Source organism: Megalobrama amblycephala, linkage group LG3 (genome assembly GCF_018812025.1).
Source record: "Megalobrama amblycephala isolate DHTTF-2021 linkage group LG3, ASM1881202v1, whole genome shotgun sequence".
Lineage (NCBI taxonomy): Eukaryota > Metazoa > Chordata > Actinopteri > Cypriniformes > Xenocyprididae > Megalobrama > Megalobrama amblycephala.
The window spans coordinates 11,016,869-11,038,160 of NC_063046.1; the positions used below are offsets into that span (position 1 = coordinate 11,016,869).

At 38.9% G+C, this 21,292-nt stretch overlaps 4 protein-coding genes across 10 annotated transcripts; 3 read left to right on the plus strand and 1 right to left on the minus strand.

Moving 5' to 3' along the window:
* Positions 1-661: 661 nt before the first annotated feature.
* On the minus strand, positions 662-2,097 carry tifa (TRAF interacting protein with forkhead associated domain). The gene is made up of 2 exons (XM_048183816.1): positions 1,941-2,097; positions 662-1,775 (listed from the first exon to the last, which is right to left on the minus strand). Exon 2 carries the CDS (start codon positions 1,722-1,724, stop codon positions 1,143-1,145), a length of 582 nt encoding a protein of 193 aa, XP_048039773.1. The 5' UTR covers positions 1,725-1,775; positions 1,941-2,097; the 3' UTR covers positions 662-1,142.
* Positions 2,098-4,392: 2,295 nt separating this feature from the next.
* Positions 4,393-7,478, plus strand: rbm4.3 (RNA binding motif protein 4.3). The gene is made up of 4 exons (XM_048183825.1): positions 4,393-4,510; positions 5,206-5,648; positions 5,739-6,390; positions 6,767-7,478. The coding sequence occupies exons 2-3, from the start codon at positions 5,240-5,242 to the stop codon at positions 6,359-6,361; spliced, it is 1,032 nt and encodes a 343-aa protein (XP_048039782.1). The 5' UTR covers positions 4,393-4,510; positions 5,206-5,239; the 3' UTR covers positions 6,362-6,390; positions 6,767-7,478.
* Positions 7,479-8,601: 1,123 nt separating this feature from the next.
* rbm4.2 (RNA binding motif protein 4.2) lies at positions 8,602-13,100 on the plus strand. Of its 5 annotated transcripts, none has more exons than XM_048183820.1 (4): positions 8,602-8,726; positions 9,331-9,757; positions 11,007-11,764; positions 11,950-13,100. In XM_048183820.1, exons 2-3 carry the CDS (start codon positions 9,346-9,348, stop codon positions 11,744-11,746), a joined length of 1,152 nt encoding a protein of 383 aa, XP_048039777.1. In that variant the 5' UTR covers positions 8,602-8,726; positions 9,331-9,345; the 3' UTR covers positions 11,747-11,764; positions 11,950-13,100. The 5 variants fall into 5 exon arrangements, with proteins under 5 accessions (XP_048039777.1, XP_048039781.1, XP_048039778.1 ...); XM_048183821.1 differs by having other exon boundaries at positions 8,655-8,731; XM_048183823.1 differs by lacking the exon at positions 8,602-8,726 and adding an exon at positions 8,727-8,864.
* A 139-nt stretch (positions 13,101-13,239) lies between these two features.
* Positions 13,240-20,857, plus strand: rbm4.1 (RNA binding motif protein 4.1). 3 transcript variants are annotated; one of them, XM_048183817.1, is made up of 4 exons: positions 13,240-13,380; positions 16,782-17,234; positions 19,218-20,090; positions 20,620-20,857. In XM_048183817.1, exons 2-3 carry the CDS (start codon positions 16,823-16,825, stop codon positions 20,066-20,068), a joined length of 1,263 nt encoding a protein of 420 aa, XP_048039774.1. In that variant the 5' UTR covers positions 13,240-13,380; positions 16,782-16,822; the 3' UTR covers positions 20,069-20,090; positions 20,620-20,857. The 3 variants fall into 3 exon arrangements, with proteins under 3 accessions (XP_048039774.1, XP_048039775.1, XP_048039776.1); XM_048183818.1 differs by having other exon boundaries at positions 19,218-19,503; XM_048183819.1 differs by lacking the exon at positions 19,218-20,090.
* Positions 20,858-21,292: the final 435 nt, after the last annotated feature.

The window sequence follows — 21,292 nt, forward strand, 5'->3', positions numbered from 1 at the left end:
ATGCTTATCAGTGCCTTTGTTGTTTGTAAGTACAAGGAAAGGTTTATAGATTAAATATAAAAGAGTGATCGAGCAAGATGATCTCAGGTGAGTTTCAGTTCCTGGATCACCTACCTTTCTAAGATACTTAACCTTTACTAAAACATGAAAAATCGATGACAGTCCTGCTTTGAATAATTCTCAACATTTACAACTGCTTTCTGGAGATAAGTAACTAACCATGATTTTCCAGCAGAATGCAATAATGTCTGAAATAGCAATACTATGTTTTTTGAATGACTCAAACGCTAAGGACTATTCAGTATTTCTTGGCTTTAAATAGTTTTGTTTACAAAAAAGCAACTCACGTTTATTTCAAAAGTTAAAGTTAAAACGAGTTTTCAGACTTTTTGATGCCAAGGACACTCAAATTTGCTATATATTTTCATAGATTTCAATAAAGATAATGCATCCATCCATCCAGCCTAATCCAGCATCTCAGGCCAAAGGCGGGGAAACACCCTGGACATTAAATTAAATAATTAGCTTTTTTTATAGTCATTTACTGAAGCAAATTGTTAAAATATGATCTGGAAAATATTTTCTTAGCATTAAGTTGATCTTGTATTTTGTATTTTTAGTATAATCTAGTACAGTATAAACCTGAAAATAAACATTTTTTAATTTTTTTTGTGTCCCGAGTTCCTATTTAAAAAGCAATCTGTACGAGAGCTATAAAACAAGTTTATTCCATTATATAATATATTACATGTTGTAAGTAGTTTATGAATAACACTTCAATCATTGTAATTTCAAAAAGTTTGTAATTCACATTTTATCAAGTAAAACTCAATTCATTATATTAAATATTATATAATATAAAGCTAAACACACTGACGAACACTTCACAGTAATGGAGAGAAAACACAAGTGCCTTGAGCAAACGTGTGTTACAAACATCCAATAAAATTCAGTAAAATACTTTAAATATATGTACAAGAGGAGGAAATCGGGCAACAAAACTGGTTCAGTGGCATTCCAGAAGAAATCATAACAGTGTCACTTGCATCATAAGCTACAATCGCAGCACATTTGAGATGCATTTTAATAACACAGTATCAATGATGATAATAATAATATGCAAAGCAAGGTCCGGAAAATGTCTATACTAAAACAACTGTCTCATCTGACTCCAGTGGTTCTTGGCTTGCAGGTGCTCCATTCTCAAGGTTTCTCCATGACACACCAGTGTCCATAACAGGTAGTTTGCATGGCACATCTATGCCCAATTCCTGTGAAGGGGGTGTATTGCATGTTTCAAACAGGACTTCAAATGTATTCGCTGAATCTCCTGGCTCCGGCCAAATCAGCATTTCATATCTTCCAAAGCGGAGGAGCACCTTGTCATCAAGCTCCGCTCTTTCGAGGTATCTCAGTTCAGACCCGCCGACCACAAGTTTGACCTTCTGGCTCATGTTCTGGATCGTGAAGCTCAAGAAAGTGCTGCCAGCTTTCCTATACGCTTGTATGGAGAGCTGTTTTCTGGAGACGGAGGTGTCATTTAGGACAAAGATGCAGGTATGTCCATCACGGCCAAGCCTTAGTGGATCTTCAGCGTCCATTTTGTATGGTTGATTTAGGGGCAGGTTTTGGAACGGCGGGCATCTGGCTTGATTAGGGTGGTAGAGATGTATATGAAGACAGGTAAGCAGTTCTTCAGTTTCAAGTTTGCTATTGTCATTCATTCTGTGTGACAAATGAAGGCAGAAGTACTTCTGTGGGGTTAAATTCCGCTGCTGATATAAAGAAAACACAACTCGTTATGGGTTAGTTCACTGAACAGTTATATCTTGCAACATTATTCTGAACTAATTTGAGAATAGCACAGTTCGTAGCGTAACATTTTACCCTATATATTTTTAAATAGGCTACTAATGAACTAATGAAGTTTCGCAGCTCACCTTCAGAAGCTGATGCAACGATCATCAACTAACAGTCCTGTTCTGAAGCGAAGAAGAGTGTGAGCTCAACAAACAGAGAGAAGATTGCATCAACATTGAAATCCGCCACCCATTTCAACTTGGAGCATGTGACTCAAAAAACCCCAGAGTTGCGCAACTGATTGCTATGCTTTCACTATCTATTTTTTGCTATAGTATTTCAAAATGAATATTTGTCATGCTTTAGGCTATTATAGTTTAGATTAAAAAATAATAGTGTTTTTAAGTTAAAAGCACTCGCCAGTTTTTGTCTTGTGACATGACATAGTTTTAATGAACATTTAAATTAGGTGTTGTTCAAACCGTTCACATAGGCTATATTGAATGGTTTGAACAATATGGGCTTTCACAATCGCGATCCATGTGGTGTTGAACTTGCTTTGTCTAAGCCATTAAAAATATAGGGTACATTCTTATAATTCAAAGTTTAGGTATTCGGATATCAAATGTAAATAGTAAACATTACGTCCTCTTTTTTTGTTTGTTTATTTATTTATTTAACGTACTGTTAAAATCAAGAGACATTATCTTCTGCTTAAAATCCATATAAAATCTATATTTATATATTATTCTTTTGATTTATCTTCTAACATCTGTATTTCTATCTAATTAAATTTAATTTACAACTGTAGCAATAATGATTTAAATACACCTTAAAGAGTTAGTTCACCCAAAAATGAAAATAATGTCATTTATTACTCACCCTCATGCCGTTCCTTCGGAACACAAATTAAGATATTTTTGTTGAAATCCGATGGTGCTGTGAGGCCTTCATAGGGAGCGATGACATTTCCTCTCTCAAGATCCATTAATGTACTAAAAACATATTTAAATCAGTTCATGTGAGTACAGTGGTTCAATATTAATATTATAAAGCGAAGAGAATATTTTTGGGGCCCCAAAAAAAACAAAATAACGACTTATATAGGCTAGTGATGGCCGATTTCAAAACACTGCTTCAGGAAGCTTTGGAGCGTTATGAATCAGCGTGTCGAATCAGTGGTTCAGAGCGCCAAAGTCACGTGATTTCAGCAGTTTGCCGGTTTGACATGCGATCCGAATCATGATTCGACACAAAAGATTCATAACGCGCCAATCTTCCTGAAACAGTATTTTGAAATCGGCCATCACTATATAAGTCATTATTTAGTTTTTTTGGTGCACCAAAAATATTCTCATCACTTTATAATATTAATATTGAACCACTGTATACATGAACTGATTTAAATATGTTTTTAGTACATTAATGAATCTTGAGAGAGGAAATGTCATTGCTGTGAATGCAGAACTCACGGAGCCATCGGATTTCAACCAAAATCTTCATTTGTGTTCCGAAGATTAACGAAGGTCTTACGGGTGTGGAACGACATGAGGGTGAGTAATAAATGACAGAATATTTTATTTTTGGGTGAACTAACCCTTAAAAGGGATTTATTACTCACCCTCATGCCGTTCCACACCCGTAAGAACTTCATTCATCTTCTTAACACAAATTAAGATATTTTTGTTGAAATCCGATGGCTCAGTGAGGCCTGCATAGTCAGCAATGACATTTCCTCTCTCAAGATCCGTTTATGTACTAAAAACATATTCAAAACAGTTCATGTGAGTACAGTGGTTAATAATATAAAGAGATGAGAATACTTTAATACTTTTTAACCTACTGTTAAAATCGAGAGACATTATCTTCTGCTTAAAATCCATAAAAAATTTGTATATATTATTATTCTTTTAATTTATTTTCTTATATCTTTATTTCTATCTAATTAAATTTAATTTACCATTGTAGCAATAATGACTTAAATACACCACAATAGGCATGGCATGCGGACATTAAATGTGTTTTTCTGGTAGCCTAAATACTAACCAGTCAGATGGATGTGGAAAGACTTGTTTGAGTGGTATGAAAACATAACATGCAAGATAAGGTGCTGTTTGGCAGACTCCTTTAGTCAATAAATAAGTAAATGAATATAAATCCTGAGACTTTCTTGTGTTATTATTGCTCTTTTTTTCACAGACACGCAACTTCTAACTTTTGTCTTTCTACTATGTTCCTGCAATTGACCTTCCTCTGATTAACTGACCCCACACCACTAAAGGCAGTTTAATATCAAGTAACTTGTTAGTTGCATTGAATATAAATGTTTTTTCTCTCAGTTCTGCTATTCAGTATTTGAATATCAACTTCATTCCTTGCAGTTTGCTTCAGACTGTTGTAAGTCTGAACACATGATGACTCTATGACTTATTCTTAATTAATTGACCATCATAATAGGCATAAAAAACTAATAAATTATGTGATATCTTATATTCTTCACTTATATAAATCACACCTCAATTACGATAAATAAAGAAATAAACACCAAAGCAAGAACAGTTTTTCTTTTAATCTTCCAGATTCTAGCTCGTAGCGTTCCGCGTGATCCACATTCTAATATTTTATTGGTTCATTCAGTCAAGTGGGCGGGACTAAGGAAGTATATTATTGAATGGCCCACCCTCTTCCTCATTGTGGTGAGAAACAGGCGGTGAGTATTGTCGGTTGTATTTTGACCTTTACAAAGTCAGTTTTAGATTTTAAGTTCAGCACGCACTATGAAAGCTCTTTAGATGTAAGCAGCGTTTATATGGTATGTAGAAACTCTGTTAATTAGTTACATGTAAAAGACGCATTAATCGCGCTTATCCAGGCGCGCAACGGTTGCTCGGCTGCTAAGCTAAGTTGTTAGCTTATTCAAATATAGCAACGGAAATAGGGTTTTCTCTCGGGTCGCCGAGCACGTGAGTTTACGATTACTTGCTGTATTCATTTTTCATTACGATAAGTGTTTTACGAACGTTAATACGCCAAAGAATGTGCCGTGAATAAACAAACGTTAAATGTTCGTCGAGGCTTGCTAGTCAGCTAGCATTAAGTAATAACACGAGGCCGATGCGTATGCAGTGCGAGGAGAGCTATTTTGTTCGTAAGAACTTGTTAAATTCTACTAAAAATATATATATATTTATATATACCTTATCCTTTTGTGCGTGTATGTAGGGGAAAATGCATTTGCATAAACTGGTTTTACTTGATTGGCTTCTCAGGAAGTCCACTGTTTCGATTTCACTCTAACTCCAGGCGTGGTTTCGGGTTCTCGTTCGTATGCGTTGATTCCTAACAAACTCATTATGTAACTACAGTAACTTGTTTTGCAACTCATTGCAGTGTATCTTATCTCAGTGTGTTTCAGGCTTTGCGTACCACATCGGAAAAGATGGTGAAGATCTTCATTGGAAACCTGCCTCAGCAGGCCGAAGCAGAAGAAATTAAGTCTCTCTTTACTCAGTATGGAACGGTCACTGAGTGTGCCATTATCAAAAACTTTGCATTTGTCCATATGGATGATCGCAAAAGTGCGACGAAGGCCATTCGAAACCTTCATTTGTACAAGCTGCATGGAACGCCCATCAACGTCGAAGCGAGTCGGGGCAAGAACCAGGGCCCGGTGAAACTTCACGTTGCCAATGTGGAGAAGGGAACCGATGAAGAGCTCAGAGCGCTGTTTGAAGAGTACGGCACGGTTACTGAATGCGCCATCATCAAGAACTTTGCCTTTGTACACATGAGCAACTCTGATGAGGCCATGGATGCAATCAAGGGGTTGGACAACTCTGAATTCCAAGGTATAAAGCCATAGCCTTTTCACTTCCTTTCATATTTTTTTATTTTTTTTTGCACATTGTGTAATGCATCAAATGTTTTTGCACTTGCAGGAAAACGAATTCATGTGCAGATTTCAAAGAGTCGACCAAGAGGCGAGGAGGAGGAAGGCTACGGCCCCCCAGATGGTGGATACTGGCCGCCCCGTTTCCCTGGTGACCGGCCAGAGCCCCCTGGTTATCCTAGGGGACGCTTTGGCTACCCCCCTGGACCCCCTCCACCACCACCACCCCCTCCTCCCAGACGCCCCCCATATGCAGAGCGTGCAGCACCAGCATACGAGCGCGAACGTGGTGTGGTCGACTATTACGAGAAGTACCGCGCTCGCCCTTACGGCGTCTCCTCGTATGAGGACCGGCGTACGGGTGCCATTCCCCCTCCCCCTCCGCCCCCCTCATCTGCCATTATGAGAGAGCGACTGGCTGGCAACGGCCTCGACCCCTATGAGCGACGCCCCCTCCCACCCCCGCCATCCTCGTTCTATGCACGAGACCGCAGTCCCATCAGACGTGCTCCTCCTGCCCCACCAACACCCGCCGGGAATGGTTACTCATATGAGCGCTCTCGTCTCTCCCCTCTCTCCATGTCTCGGACCCCGATGTACAGCATGCCTCGGCGAGACCCCTATGCTGACAGGGCGGCGCCACCTCCACCTCCTGCGCGCTACTCGTATTAAAGTGCACCCCTGCGCTTTTGTAACCCAAGGTGAGAATAGGTCCCGTAACCCAAAAATGAGTTCTAAAATGACCTCTTAATGTAGAACCCAGAATTGAAGTACTTGGCCTGTTGTGCGTGGTGTAATTGATGCGCAAGTAGCAGTACCGTAAACTTTTATACAAAGTTTCAGGATCGTAAGTTTTTAATGGCCTTGCTGTCTTTTTAAAGTACTGCTCGAGCAACACTGAACTTCGTATCGAAGTGTATAGATTGTAAATTCAAATGACCGTATGGTATATTAAGATATCACTTCGTATAATTCAGATTATGCTTAGAAATCTTCTTATTTGAACTTGGCTTGTCGATTCAGTAATGCCAGATGGCACTACAGCCGTTTGACTCATGTGGTTTGCTTTCTTTCCAGGTGTAAATTATTCAACAAGATCGTCGTCGTTGTCTCCAGGTGCACGTGCCGCGATTTGTCTTTGTCTGCCAGAGCGCGTTTCGTTCGCCTGCGCACCATAGTGGAAGAGTTCTGTTGCGGACTTCACATTCTATAAAACAACCGCTTTTACACGCTTAAAATCGTCCTCATGCTAAATTGTCAACTCTGCTTTTTTTTTTTTTTTTTTTTTTTTTTTTTTTTTTTTTTGCCTTGTTTTTATTGTTTAGCATTTGATAGGTGAGTAAAGCATAAAGCCAGTTTACATAAATTAGGTTAACTTGGTGGTTTGGTAAAGACTTAAAGGAACGCATATAAAAAATCTTCTTTCAAAGAACACTTCAATGTATCACTGTATCTTTTTATCTTTAAAACTTGGAATGATCTTATCGTTTGTTATTAAATTACTGTAACAAGCGCTATGACAATTTTGATTTAGAACCAAAAATACATTTGTGTAAAGGGTTTTTTTTTTTTCCTTTTTTTTCTCTCCCTTCCTTCTAAGCCTTTTTGTTAAAGTGCGGCATGCAAGTAAGAATACAATCTCCGCAGCAATAAAAACCTTTCCGTCTACTGGCTTTGTTGAAATTGTGCTGTAGTGTGCTTTTTAATTGCAGAGAATCGCAGTTCAAGGACTTTGTATCATTTTCTTTCATAGGAACATTGAAAGTTTTAATAAAAAGACTGGAACCTGGTTCGTCGTTTTGCTTTTCTTGCCAATCTTTTAAACTAAACTTGCCTAAGTAGGCATAAAAGTAACCATATAGCTTAGAGGTTGACATAAATTCGCATTAATAGCCACAACCTAGTTAAGTAGTATTACGGAGAATGCAACTGCTTTTGCGGCGAAATGGAAGCGATTACCATCACTTCGTCTTCAAGGCTGTTCTTTTTCCTTAAACCATTCCTGGTTTGTCCAAATAATCCTATTATTTTGGTTCACTAAGTAGGTAGGCTTCCCAATATTTTCTTAAACAATAAGTGGTCACTTTTTAAGTTTGAAAATGTTTATGGCAGGTAAGTCACTTGATGGATTTAGTTTCTTAACCACTCCGCATGCCTTATCACTACATTATTTTGAGGTATATCTTTACTACATAGACTGCACTGACAGCACAGACTTCATTTGTATGATGATGCATTTCAGTCAGAATGTTTTGGTTACTTATGTAAGTGATGATATACTTAAGGATGACCTCATGACTAATGGTAAGTTTTATAGTGAAGGTTAACTCATGCAATTTTCCCTGTCTCATTTCTATCTTGTACAAATTTTACAATAAAATCTACTGTGTGTGTAACTATGGCTACTCGTTCATTTTCCTGTGGGACAAAATGCATGTGCCTCTTACAGTGATCTCAGCACAAAGCAACGTTTTCACTCTGCAGACACAAAATGCATTAAAAATGGATGCACTTTCAATAAACCAATAAAACTTTTACCCCACTTCTTGAACTATGTTCTGGTTATTATAACATTTAATAAAATCGCAGTTGTGCAGGGTTTATGCACATGCGTAGAGGGATCAATTGCATCAAAAGTGTTTCATTTAAAGCAACCAGGTGGATCAGTAATTGGTGACAATAACAAAAATAGTGATACAGACATATCAATAGTTTGTAGATTAAAAAATATAGGTGTTATTTTTAAATAAAAAGAAATACGCTACCTAATAACGCAGAACACGATTCGTTATGTAACATTAAGTTAGAACACATTGGGCTGTATATAATTCATTGCTGAATATGTGCATCTATGATTAATAAAAGATTTGACGTTTATTTTATCGTACTTGAAAAATCTTAAGTTTTAACGAAAAAACCTATTCAGATACGAATGCGTTTTTTTGCTCGTGGACAGGAAGTGCTGTCGGTGACGGCGCGCGACTCCATTTTAGGCTTCATTCATCTTTGCAGGCTGTGAGATTACGCGCTCGCTACGGTAAGGTAATGATATTCCTACACGAGCAACTCTTCATATGACTCCAGTGCTAGTGTTTAGATGTTTCAAGAAGGTGGTGGAGTGCTATAATTTCTTATTATAGTACTATATTTAATAATACGGCGACGTCTTCTTCGGGTAACTTTATGTAGTCGTGCTATAACTTAGCTTAGCTTTACAACATTGGCCTACAACTCTACAAACAAACAAACAAAGAGCATCGGTCTTGCTTAATCGTGTATCGGGGCTTAAATACCTACTTTAATGATGAAAACCAAACCTACGGGGTTTAACGTTAATTCGTTTGGGTGTGATGATCACGCGGGTACGTGGCCTAGCAACGCGAGTTAATTCAGCTGCGCCATAAAGTCCAAGAACTGAACCTGGTCTCCCATTTTACGCACTTTTATCAGGTCAGTGAGAACCACACAAAGCATTTTAATGCTGAGTTGTACGTTAATAATTCTGGCATGCGGCCACATAATCGATGTTAAAACAAGGATGGGATTAGGCTGTCTATGGTTTTGTAGGCCAACACAGCAGTAATGTAGGGAAACATCTGTTGATATAACGTGCATTTCGAAACTATGCTCCCTCTGTCCAGGAAAACCAAATAAAGATGGTTAAGATCTTTGTTGGGAACCTATCCTCAAGCACGACCGCGGAAGATCTGCGCTCTCTTTTTTCTGAGTATGGCAAAGTAAAAGAATGTGACGTCCTGAAAAATTATGGCTTTGTGCACATGGAAGGTAAGCAGGAGGCTGAAGAGGCAATCCGCAAACTCCACCATCACGAGCTGAAAGGTCAAGCCATAAATGTGGAAATGAGCAAAGGGAAACCCAGGGGCTCTACAAAACTGCATGTGAGCAACATCAGCAGTGGCTGCACCAATCAGGAGCTCCGGGCCAAGTTTGAAGAGTATGGCCCTGTGGTTGAGTGTGACATAGTGAAGGACTATGCCTTTGTTCACATGGAGCGAATGGAGGATGCCATGGAGGCCATCAGTGGGTTGGATAACACGAGCTTCCAAGGTGAACATTAACCTTGAAACAAGGAAATCCATGATTACCAAGGGTTGCATTTTACTCCTTAAATGTAGAACTTTTTTTTTTTTTCTTAGCATGGGAGGAATGTAATACTCCTTTTTAAGTTATTTGTAGTTGCTAAACAGAAAACATTTAAGACAATTGGCAGTAGTCATCATATTTACTAATATTAAAGGGATAGTTCACAAACTTAAAATTCATTTACTCGCCATCAAGTCGTTCCAAATCTCATAAGACTTATGCACATTTTTAATAAAACCTGAGAGATTTCTGTTCCCCTATTTTAAAGTCCATGTAAAAGTAAAACTGGAAGAAAAAAAACGAACGGTAAAACTTCTAAAAAGACACAATCGCTTTATCCATCTTATTTTGCAACTCTGAAGTAAGCTATTTTCTTTGAATGTGCGAGACTTCAGATTCATTAAACATTACTTGATTAAAGGATTAGTCCACTTTCAAATAAAATTTTCCTGATAATTTACTCACCCCCATGTCATCCAAGATGTTCATGTTTTTCTTCAGTCGAAAAAAAAAATTAAGGTTTTTGATGGAAACATTCCAGGATTATTCTCCTTATAGTGGACTTCAATGGCCTCCAGACTGTTGAAGGTCAAAATTACAGTTTCATTGCAGCTTCAAAGGGCTTTAAACGATACCAGACGAGGAATAAGGGTCTTATCTAGCGAAACGATCGGCCATTTTCTAAAAAAATACAACTGTATATGCTTTATAAACACAAATGATCGCCTTGCACGTGCTTCCGCTTTCCGTATTCTTCACAAAGCTTTCGCTTTATGTCCTACACCTTCCCTATTCTACTTGCGGAACGAACGCAGCGCCAGTTCTGTTTTTTTCCATAAGTAGAAGGAAAAAAAGACATGAACATCTTGGATGACATTGGGGGGGGGTGAGTAAATTATCAGGAAAATTTTATTTGAAAGTGAACTAATCCTTTAACAAAGCACATCAAATATAGCAAATGGACTTTTGATCGGGGAACAGAAATCTCTCAGGTTTTAAACGCATCTTTGAAGATGAAACGAAAGTCTTACGGGTTTGGAGTGACATGAAGGTGAGTAAATTATTACAATTTTATTTTTGGGTGAACTAACACTTTAAGTGATGTAAGTGCTCTTTGGCTGTCGTGATGCAATGATTCTCTTTTAAAATGACGGTTTACGTGAGCAGAAGAAAGTTTTACCTTGTCTTGCGTGTGTTCTCTTCCTTCCACAAGGCAAGCTGATCAAAGTACAACTGTCCACGAGCCGCCTCCGTACAGCGCCCGGCATGGGAGACCAAACTGGCTGTTACGTCTGTGGAGAACAGGGCCACTGGTCCAAAGATTGCAGACGTGGCCAGAACGGTAGCTATGGCGGAAGCATGGGGGGATTCCCTGGCGGTAGAGGTCCCCCAAGGGGCGGCCCGAGCTACGGCATGGGTGGCCCTGGAGGTCTTCCTAATAGAGGTTACCCAGTGGCAGGGCCACTTCCCCCTCCCCCACCCATGAGCCGGCGCCCCAGCTACGGCGAATACGGCGCAGACGCTCGAGAACGATACCCCAGCAGGCCACCGAGCGCCTATCCGGAGAGATCGTCCACATATGAGCGAGAACGCTACGGAAGCATTGACTATTACGAGAAGTATCGGGCTCGTCCGGCTGGCTCTAGCTTCTTCGAGGATAGGCCTCTCTCTATTCCCCCTCCTCCTCCCCCTCCCTCTTCTTCCTCTCTCTCAAGGATGCGGTTGGCTCCTCCCAGTCTCGATCCCTATGAGCGACGCCCTCTGGCGCCTCCGCCTCCCACAGCATCAGCGTACTTCTCGCGGGACCGTAGCCCAATCAGACGTGTGGGTGCCGGTTCAGAAGGCTACTCGTACGAGCGCTCGCGACTTTCCCCGGTCTCAAGGAGCTCATCGACATACTCTGTGCCGCGGGCCAGGGAGAACTACACCGAGCGGGTTCGATACGCATACTAAGCCACACACATGCTTAAGGTGAGCGAATGCGGGTCGTTAACTTTGACTCAGATGAGATGTCAGCGTGATCTGTTCTAAGCGAAAGCCGTTTCGAGTACAGTAGTAAGCGAAGCCGCTTTACTCGGGTTTAAAAGTACAGTCAGAAAATAATGCCTCTCAAAATGTTTCATCTCACAGAATGTTTGTTCCTGTTTTTTTTTTAGGTTTTGTCAAGTGATGAGATTTCCCCTCCACCTATATGACTTTGCCTCGATCAGACGCTCCATCGGATTTCAAACACGCAGACACATTGATCACAACGCTTATTTGCTCTGCACATTAATGTTTGGAAACTGCTGTTTAATTTCCCCTTTCCAATGGAGACTATGATGTATGATTGCAAAAATTAGTAGTTGTGATTTTTGTTTTTTGCTTTGCTTTTCACTTGTGTCCAGAGGTAAGGTGGGGCGTCTCATGTCAGCAAATTTTTTTTTTAACTCCGCTATTGCAATTAAACACACTTTTTTTTTGAGATTTTGAAGAATTTTACCCCCCCAAGTCATGTTGTAATCCACTATTATTTACTTTTTTTTTTTAATGCTCCAAGACTTGTCTTCAGCTGTTGGGTTGGCTTGCCACTTAATTTCTTTAATTCAAGTTTTGTGAGGAAATTTTTTTTTTTTTTTTTTTTTTTGTGGCAATTTGTAATTAATCCTGCAGCTGCAAAAAACTTTATGGGAAAATAAACTAAAATTCAACATTCCACTTTTCTTTTTATTCTTATTTGCTACTGGTTATTTGGTATATGCCAAAACTGTTCACAATGGAGTTTTATGTCTTGCTTGTTGACTTGTGTTGTATCATATAGGCATGTTCAACAGAACGGAGAGCTTGTCATGGAGCTTTTGTGATTTGGGAGCTTGAAGAAATGATGATACTGAACTTGTTTTGATTGTTTACTCCCCTGTTTGATGTGTTAGTCTTAAAAAAAAAAGAAGATCTGATTTAATATACAACTAAGTAGTTGGGCAGCTTTCAGAGGGATGCAAACTGTTTTCTGTTCTGTACAAACAAATGACTGTTTATGACAGGAGATCTTTGGATTGTAAGAAGATGCACCTAGATGAAAAGGTGGAATCTACATGAGAGTGAATTGGAAATTTGCATTAGATTTGCTTACCAACTCTCACTCAGGGCTCTATTCACCTTTTGAGGCCGCTGGCGTTTACTGGCGTTTCTTCTTTTTGGGTGCCTTGGGAAGCTCTGTGAAGATGTTTATAAATTTAATTTTCTGTAGTTTGTATGTTTCCTACAGAAGTCAGGAGTGTGTTTTATGAATTATCTTTTGTAATAAACCAATATTTTGGTGACAAAATAACTGTCTGTCTTTCATACTAAAATCTGTTTAACAATGATCTCGTGTTATTAGTTGCTTACTTAGATGCTTTATTATGCAACTTAAGTACCCGACCTATGTGATCGCATGCTGCTTTAAAGCTCTAGTTAGAAAGCTATTACAGAAGGCTTTCACTATGAAGAAATGGAAAGGGGATGGGCAGCGTGAACAACATGTAATATCCAGCTAGCTTCGCGATATGCGACGCAAGAGTGACGCCATTTCATCTCGCACCGGCTCCTGCAAGAATTGTGAAAAGGTATGAATAACATCCATTATGCTTCATCAAAATTCGCAATGTTCTCTTGGCTGAACGGCTAATCTCGTATCTTGCATTTCGTATGTTTTGTGATGTTTCATTCGTGCACTACACTGTTTTTGTCCGTATTGCTGGTTAGCTAGTTGTTGCAGGGCTAGATGGACTGTAAGCTTACTTGATTAATATAGCCTACTACATGCAGTATGAATGATTTGTATTTGGTTAATGATACAAAGCTTGTCTCAGTGCATCGATATTTTAGATGTAGTAAATCAGTGCACATCATGTGTAGCTTTTCCCCATTGTCCTCTTCTAGTGATGGGAAGAAGAAGCACGCCGCGTTTCTTCGAGTCGATTCTTTCGAGCAGTTCGTTGCTGACATTCCGGTGGCATAATAATAAATTCTCTGAAACGTTAAAATAAAGCGATTTGTAGGTGCACATTTCTTATTGTAATTATGTTTTTTTTTAAATATATTTTTGTAACTTAATGTTGCTGCCATGATTCAGCTCATAAAAAGTTATTTAGAACCTAATGCACATTTACATGAAACACTAGCTTTTTTAAAGGATTAGTTCACTTTCAAATAAAATTTTCCTGATAATTTACTCACCCCCATGTCATCTAAGATGTTCATGTCCTTCCTTCTTTAGTTGAAAAGAAATGAAGGTTTTTGATGAAAACATTCCAGGATTATTCTCCTTATAGTGGACTTCAGTGGAGCCCAAACGGTTGAAAGTCAAAATCACAGTTTCAGTGCAGCTTCAAAGGGCTTTAAACGATACCAGACGAGTCTTATCTAGCAAAACGATCAGTCATTTTCGGAAAAAAATGTGAATGTATATGCTTTATATAAACAAATGATTGCCTTCCAAGTGGATCCACCAAAACCAAACTTTCGTATTCTTCAAAAAGCTTACGTAGTATGTCCTACACCTTCCCTATTCTACTTACGGAAAAAATGTAACTGGCATTGCGCTCATTTCTTAAGTAGAAAAGGGAAGGCGTAGGACATACAGCGTAAGCTTTTTGAAGAATACGAAAGTGCGGTTTTGGCGGAAGTACTTGGAAGGTGATCATTTGTTTATATAAAGCATATACATTTACATTTTATTTGAAAATGACAGATTGTTTCGTTAGATAAGACCCTTATTCCTCCTAAATCTATGGGAAAAATGCATAGGCTTTCGATCGAGGGAACCTGTGCGCCGCTAACTTCCGGGTTGGCCTACAAAAACGCGTGATCTCTGAGGTACTCTATTGCATTGCTTAACTGGCATTCACAAAGCCTCTTCTGTAGCCTCATGGGATAGTAAAGTGTCCATCGTACGCACAATAGGTCGTTTGCACATGACGTCACAGCAGCAGCGCGAATGAGTCTGGAGGGCAGGGAGTGATGTTTCTATATAGGAATCTTATCAAAAACTCAAAATTCGCATGTTTTGCGTCATTTATGGTTGCTCAAATCGATAAAATCGAGAACCCAGAAGGTATATCGTTTACATAACTTATACCATTTTTTATAACTTATTTCGTTTTTTAATTTTAAAAGTTGTTGCCTTTTTATAGCGTTTTGCGTCTGCTGATACTTAAATGAATATGGATACCTGCTTACCTTTTTGACTTGGTTAAATATTCACATTCTTCATGCTATCGTTTGCAGGGAGGAGAAGATATTTTATCTAATTATAATTTGGTATTTTCACTTCAGTTTTGTAGTATTCTGTTCACAATGTTGATCTGGTTACCATGAGAACAGTCTCACGCGCTGCTGCTTCAGCCATCTTATGGTAGAAAATGTCCAAATAAAATAAATGTGATCAATGTGATCCATTTATTTGTTGGAAGCGTGTAAATGTAACTAGTTTTAATGTTGTTTTTGTAAATATTCACTTTCCCATATGGCCACGGAGGAGAATCGGAGGGTCACGTTCAGGACACAGACACGCTGTATTTTTGTATTTATTTCAACAAATGACAACCAAAATCAAACCCATAGAAGTTTGTGAACAGTTTTGAAGTGGCTGTGTGCAAGTTATAATCATTCACAAGCCGAGTGATCATACTCTAAAACATAATGTTAATTATTACACAAAAACCAAATACAAAACTCAGCAAAGTATGTGATTATTTTGAGTGAAAGGCAGTGGCTTTATTTAGTGACATTACATTTGCTAGTCCTCTTCCCTCACCTTCTCAACCAAGGCGAAAATTGTATTACCGTCCTTTTTGTTTTTCCATGAACGATATCGTGAGTTCCTATTACAATTCTCGATTCAGCATAAATGACCTACAATGGCGACATTTTTCACAATCACGACAGAAAATCAAAATACTGCTCTAACTTCACTAGCAGAAAGGCAGCGCGATATAAACAAACCAGACTAGAACTGAATGCAGCGTGACGGCAGCTTCACATCCTCTATATCTGCCTCCTCGATGGCAGGAAAGTCTTTTAATTCAGCGGAAAAGTCTCTCCTCTTCATAACATAAGGATCGCGTCCAACATATGTTGTGATTTTCTGTTTATACCTTTCTAAACCAGCAAAGAAAGGACTTTTCCCCCTCTCTTCCATTCTAATTTTCACTGCTTGCCCGCCATCGGAATTTCGCGCGTCACCAGAACCACGTGATTGCAAACAACCTATTGAGATTCTCGCCAGAAATAGTAGGACATCTGGGTACTTTTTGCACTCTTTTATGAGTACTCTTTTATGAGCCTCTGGTCTCCTTCTCTGCACACCCGCAGTGTTACACTTTTGTTTGGGGATTTTTTTTTTGCTAATCTTGGAGGCCTTAAAGCGTCTCTGGCAATAGCAAATGACAAGGATCCAACAAACCAATCAATTCCCAATTAAAGTCCCACACTACAATTTTTTTTCCTTGTTCAAGAAGCCGTTTCACAGAGCTTATGTCAAAACAGAAGAAAAGACAATCGCAACTTCTGTTTCATGCCAACTTTAACTAACTTCTTATTTTTTGTTCCATAATTCAAATTCTCTGTAGACTTCAAATGATCACGCATCGGTTCTTTTCATTACGAACAGGACATGTCCAAAAGAGATGGTTCTCGATTCAATTAGTCTTTTAATTGTTGTCCCGAGAACCGCTCGGACTGATTTAGTTATTCAGATTCAGAACCGATTCAATTCTAATCAAAAGAAGGATTTGTTCAAGAATTGGACATGATATTGTCCTCATTTGCTGCAAGCATGTTAACATGTATACAATTTTCCATTATGGCATTTATAGCTAAATACAAGCAGGAGGACATTTAATATGTGTATTTTATTATTTAATTCTGCCTTTGTTCTGGCATCACCAGTATATGTAGCTTACCTGCCTATTTAGACATGCACTACATGTACCTTGAATTTTATATTTTCTTTTTCTCCCAACAGGGCCTGAAAGTTGATTATTTGTATATACCTTTATACCTAAAATGGTAAAAATCTTTGTTGGGAACCTCTCGCCGAACACTACCACTGAGGAGATCCGCTCCCTCTTCTCTCAGTATGGCAAAATCTCTGAGTGTGACATTGTCAAAAACTTCGGTTTTGTGCACATGGATGACAAATCAGAGGCTGATGAAGCCATTCGAAATCTTCACCATTACATGCTGAACGGTTTGGCCATGAATGTAGAGATGAGCAAAGGGAAGCCCAAGACCTCTACAAAACTTCATGTTGGCAACATCAGCAGTAGCTGCACCAACCAAGAACTCAGGGCCAAGTTTGAGGAATATGGACCTGTGGTTGAGTGTGACATAGTGAAGGACTATGCATTTGTTCATATGGAGCGAGTGGAAGATGCTATGGAGGCCATCAGTGGCTTGGACAACACAGCCTTTCAAGGTGAACCAGTATGGTGCTTTGCTCAGTTTAGCTCAAAAAAATAATTTTATTGTGTGACATTTATACTAAAAGTGAGCCTCATTACAGGTTGGTAAGTAAAAACTGGTAAGTTATGAGGAGGAGAATTGTTCAGTTGGATTTTTACTTAGTTTACTATATGGAGATCATTAGAATATGACTATTTATTTTAAAATACAGCAAGTTTTGTCTCAACAGCCAAATATTTCCACTGAGTGGAATAGAAATTATTTTAAGCTAGGGAAGTTGTTTTTTTTTTTTAAATGAAATGAAAATTGATGGTATTTACTTGTTAATTAGGTATGCACAAAATATTAGCTCCATATTAGTAATTGTTCTTTTTAGAGAGCTCTTTATCTTGAAAAGACCTTTCTCTTTAAAAGTGAATGTCGGCTGTGCACATGTAACGATAGCAGGCTGTGTGTGTTTGTGCAAAGTTTTTAAGTTAAATGTAGAAAACGTTAAGTGTAAAAAAATCGGGGGAAAAAAGCTACAACAACCTATATTTGATACTTTGAAATCATATACTTTGAGACCACACACACAAACACTATTTTTTTTATATATATATAATACCAAATTAATAATTGAAGTCCATTGGTTTCTTTATTGATAACTCTTTGAGCTCTTCTCTATTACCAGGAATTACGAGACATTTTTTAGTAGTAGTAATTTATAATTAAATCTTCTTCCTGACCAGGGACCAGGGGCCTTGTGTATAAAACTTTCCATAGATTTCATCCTAAAACCATGTGTATGCCAGAACCTGCGCAAAATTCCCTTTATAAAACCCAGTAAGCTGGAGATTGTGCGTACATGCATGTACTACGTAATGCATACATGTTTTACTATGCATTACGTCATCTGCATATAGTTTCCATGCATATTCCCATCCACGTGACACTGTGGTACAAGACATTAGGAAAATATGACTATAAATGCCATCACATTACATTGCTAAAAATCATTTACTGTCCTTGTCTTGTTTTAGAAAAAAAATAAATCAAAATTGTATAAAATACTGTTTTCAGTAAATAGATTTAATCTCATTCTCTTCCACTGGCCAAATAATATTTTTAATTGTTTTAAACAAATCAAATGTATGCAATTTTGCCTAAAAGGTAAACACATTTTAGAATGTTTATATATTTTTAATGGAAACAGATATGCTTTATTTTTGCATTGTAAATTATTTTCTGTCGTCACTGACTAAACATTTTAAAAATAAAATGTGCATATCTTACAGTTTCCTTAACCCTAAGCACACCTACGTTCAGCAGAGGTTGTACAGTAACTACTCGTCAGACCGATTCCTTCATTGTCTGTCATTATGCCGTTATGTTGCTTAGCCATCTGCTTAGACGGAGTAAGTGTGCATCATTGATCATTATTCGCGTGAAAATATTTTCTCAAAACATGAGATCTGCTATTTAGGGCACAATTTAAAGCGTGGTGTGTTTAGTAAGGGAGACATGAAAAATGTGCAGTGGTGAGGGGTCCCCAGGACAAGTTTTTTTTTTTTTTTTTTATAAATCCCGATATGTGCGCGGAAAATTGAGTACGCACATTTCAGTTCATTTTTTGTGCGTACGCAACGTTTATACATGAGGCCCCAGGACTCTCTAGAAGAAAATCATCTCAAATGCTATAGAAAGAATAAATAAAAAACCATTTGTCGGTTATCGGGCTGTAACATTTTTACATTGTTTTAGCTCTGAAATGCGCCAGATTACTGAAGCAAAATGGGTTTTGAACAGTGTTTCACGCTGACTTTAATTTACAATTGAACTCAAATGGTTGCGATTTTCATTTGAACAATTCTGGCCATGTTTTTGTCAATAGCAGTGTTGAAACATAGCGTGAAATTTAAATTAATGGCTGCTTTGATCTCATGAACATTTGCTCCGTGTGCATGCTAAAGTAGTAAAATAGAAATATCATGGCAAATTCTTTCTTTTCCTTAAGGCAAACTGATGAGCGTGAAGCTTTCGACTAGCCGCCTGCGTACCGCGCCGGGAATGGGAGAGAGAACGGGTTGTTATCGGTGCGGGCAGGAAGGCCACTGGTCCAAAGAATGCCCATTGGACCAGAACGGCTCCTACAGAGAGGGCCCAGGCTCGGGAGGATATGGGCCTCTCAGGTTCAGTGCGAGTGGCGATCGTGGTGGCCGGGGTTTTCATCGCGGCTTCAGTGGCGAGCCGGCCTACGGTGGCAGCTTTGCACCCTCACATGGCTTCACCAGGGGAGCAGGGTATGGCATCCCTGGGTATGGAAGGGGTGTGGGTTTTGAGAGTGCAATGAGTTACGGTATGCCAGCGGGCTACGGCATCGGCGCAGATAATAGCATGGCCCCGGCGTACGGCAGTGAGGCTGCGTATGGGAGCAGTGGCGTGGCCTATGGCAGCGCGTTGCCGGTGTACCCAATACGGCGAGCGCCCTATGAGGAAAGAGATCCGTACGGTGTGGTGGACTTCTACGAGAAGTTTCGGGCACGTCCGTACGGAGCCAGTTATTTCGAAGATAGACGCGCGGTTCCACCTCCTGTCCCTCCTCCCCCGTCCTCCTCAGCGGTCGTGAGAGAGCACCTGTCCTCCTCTAACCTTGACCCATACGAGCGCCATCCCCTTCCCCCTTCTCTGGCGCCCACCTCTTCATATTATGTCCGCGAACGGAGCCCAATCCGGCGGGCTCCCCTTGAGGTGGAGGGATACGCGTATGAACGGTCGCGCCTCTCCCCTGTCTCTTCGATTCCCAGGAGTGCTGCGTATGACATACCGCGGGATCCATATGCCGAACAGGCGCGCTATGCTTACTAGCCTAATACCTGTGCGAACTCAGGTGAGATGTTTTTAGGATTACAAAAAGGTTGGAGCAAAGTCTGATCAAACTGAAAGCTAGAGAATTACTGTTAATTGCCTCCTCCCCCCAACCTGAGAAACATTTTAAATTCTGTCATCATTTACTCCACCTCAACTTCTTTTGTGATCCACACTGAAAAAGTCCATACTGATTTGGAACAACATGAGGGTGACTAAATAATGACATAATTTTTGGGTGAACTAGTTCTTTAAAGTTCAGCCTTTCATATTGCAGTGATTTTAACAGTGTTTTTTATCAGTGTCATTGATCAAGGTCCTTCTTGACAATAGCCTCATGGATATTTAGGTTACAGGTCAAATGTGTTTACAAATACTAAAAGGCAAAAGACTAACATTGTTATTTTCATACAGATTTGTCAAATTACAGCACTTACTTATAAAGTCTTATAACAATTCATATTGGTGGTTTGGCAGTATGAGCACATGGAAGTCCACAGAATTGATAACTGAACAATTGACAGTTTTATCATAATCTCTTCTCTTTGCAGGCGTTTCTTGGTTGCTCATGGATCATTTTAGAAGTTGTGATGCATCCTGTTTTGGCTGGGTCAGAGACAGTACAGATGACCCACTTCTTGACACTAAACTACTTTTGTTGTCTTAAACTTGATGTAGCCCTGTGTTTTGTTTTGTTTTTTATATATATCAATTTTTTTAATTTGATTCACAGTACAAATACCTGTAAATATTTTTTTCCTCATTAATAAAAGTTTAAAAGAAATCTTATCTGTTTAGATCATTGCATTGTCTTTGATTTACAAATGTTTGCAGTTGCTCCTTACACAATATGTCATCAATTGATAGTGCTGGGCAAAGTAACTTTTAAAAGTAATGCATTGCAATATTGCGTTACTCCCTAAAAAAGTAATTGTTACTTTTTCTCGCCTAAAAGTTTTCACCCAACTCTTGCTTTAGCAATAAAAAAAAAATTAAACACAAATTTGATAGTTATCTAAATTCATTTTGCTTGGTTGAATTGGATCATAGAAGGTCAGCAGCAAAGAAATTGGTTAAGTTTATATTCTGATTAGCGTTTCACTGTTTTTATTCATTTCAGTGAATACACCGCACAGACACCTTACTCCGGATTTCTCTTAACATGGGGACCGAAGAGGTGACAGGCTATAAGTGGGAAAACACAGTAACTTGCATTCCTTATTT

What these genes read in the sequence shown, in the direction of transcription:
- tifa (XM_048183816.1), bottom strand. Translation starts at nt 1,724, where the DNA reads ATGAATGACAATAGCAAACTTGAAACTGAAGAACTGCTTACCTGTCTT.
- rbm4.3 (XM_048183825.1), top strand. Translation starts at nt 5,240, where the DNA reads ATGGTGAAGATCTTCATTGGAAACCTGCCTCAGCAGGCCGAAGCAGAA. An exon ending in GGACAACTCTGAATTCCAAG is followed by an intron (nt 5,649 to 5,738) that starts GTATAAAGCCAT and finishes TTGCACTTGCAG; the next exon opens with GAAAACGAATTCATGTGCAG.
- rbm4.2 (XM_048183820.1), top strand. Translation starts at nt 9,346, where the DNA reads ATGGTTAAGATCTTTGTTGGGAACCTATCCTCAAGCACGACCGCGGAA. An exon ending in GGATAACACGAGCTTCCAAG is followed by an intron (nt 9,758 to 11,006) that starts GTGAACATTAAC and finishes TCCTTCCACAAG; the next exon opens with GCAAGCTGATCAAAGTACAA.
- rbm4.1 (XM_048183817.1), top strand. Translation starts at nt 16,823, where the DNA reads ATGGTAAAAATCTTTGTTGGGAACCTCTCGCCGAACACTACCACTGAG. An exon ending in GGACAACACAGCCTTTCAAG is followed by an intron (nt 17,235 to 19,217) that starts GTGAACCAGTAT and finishes CTTTTCCTTAAG; the next exon opens with GCAAACTGATGAGCGTGAAG.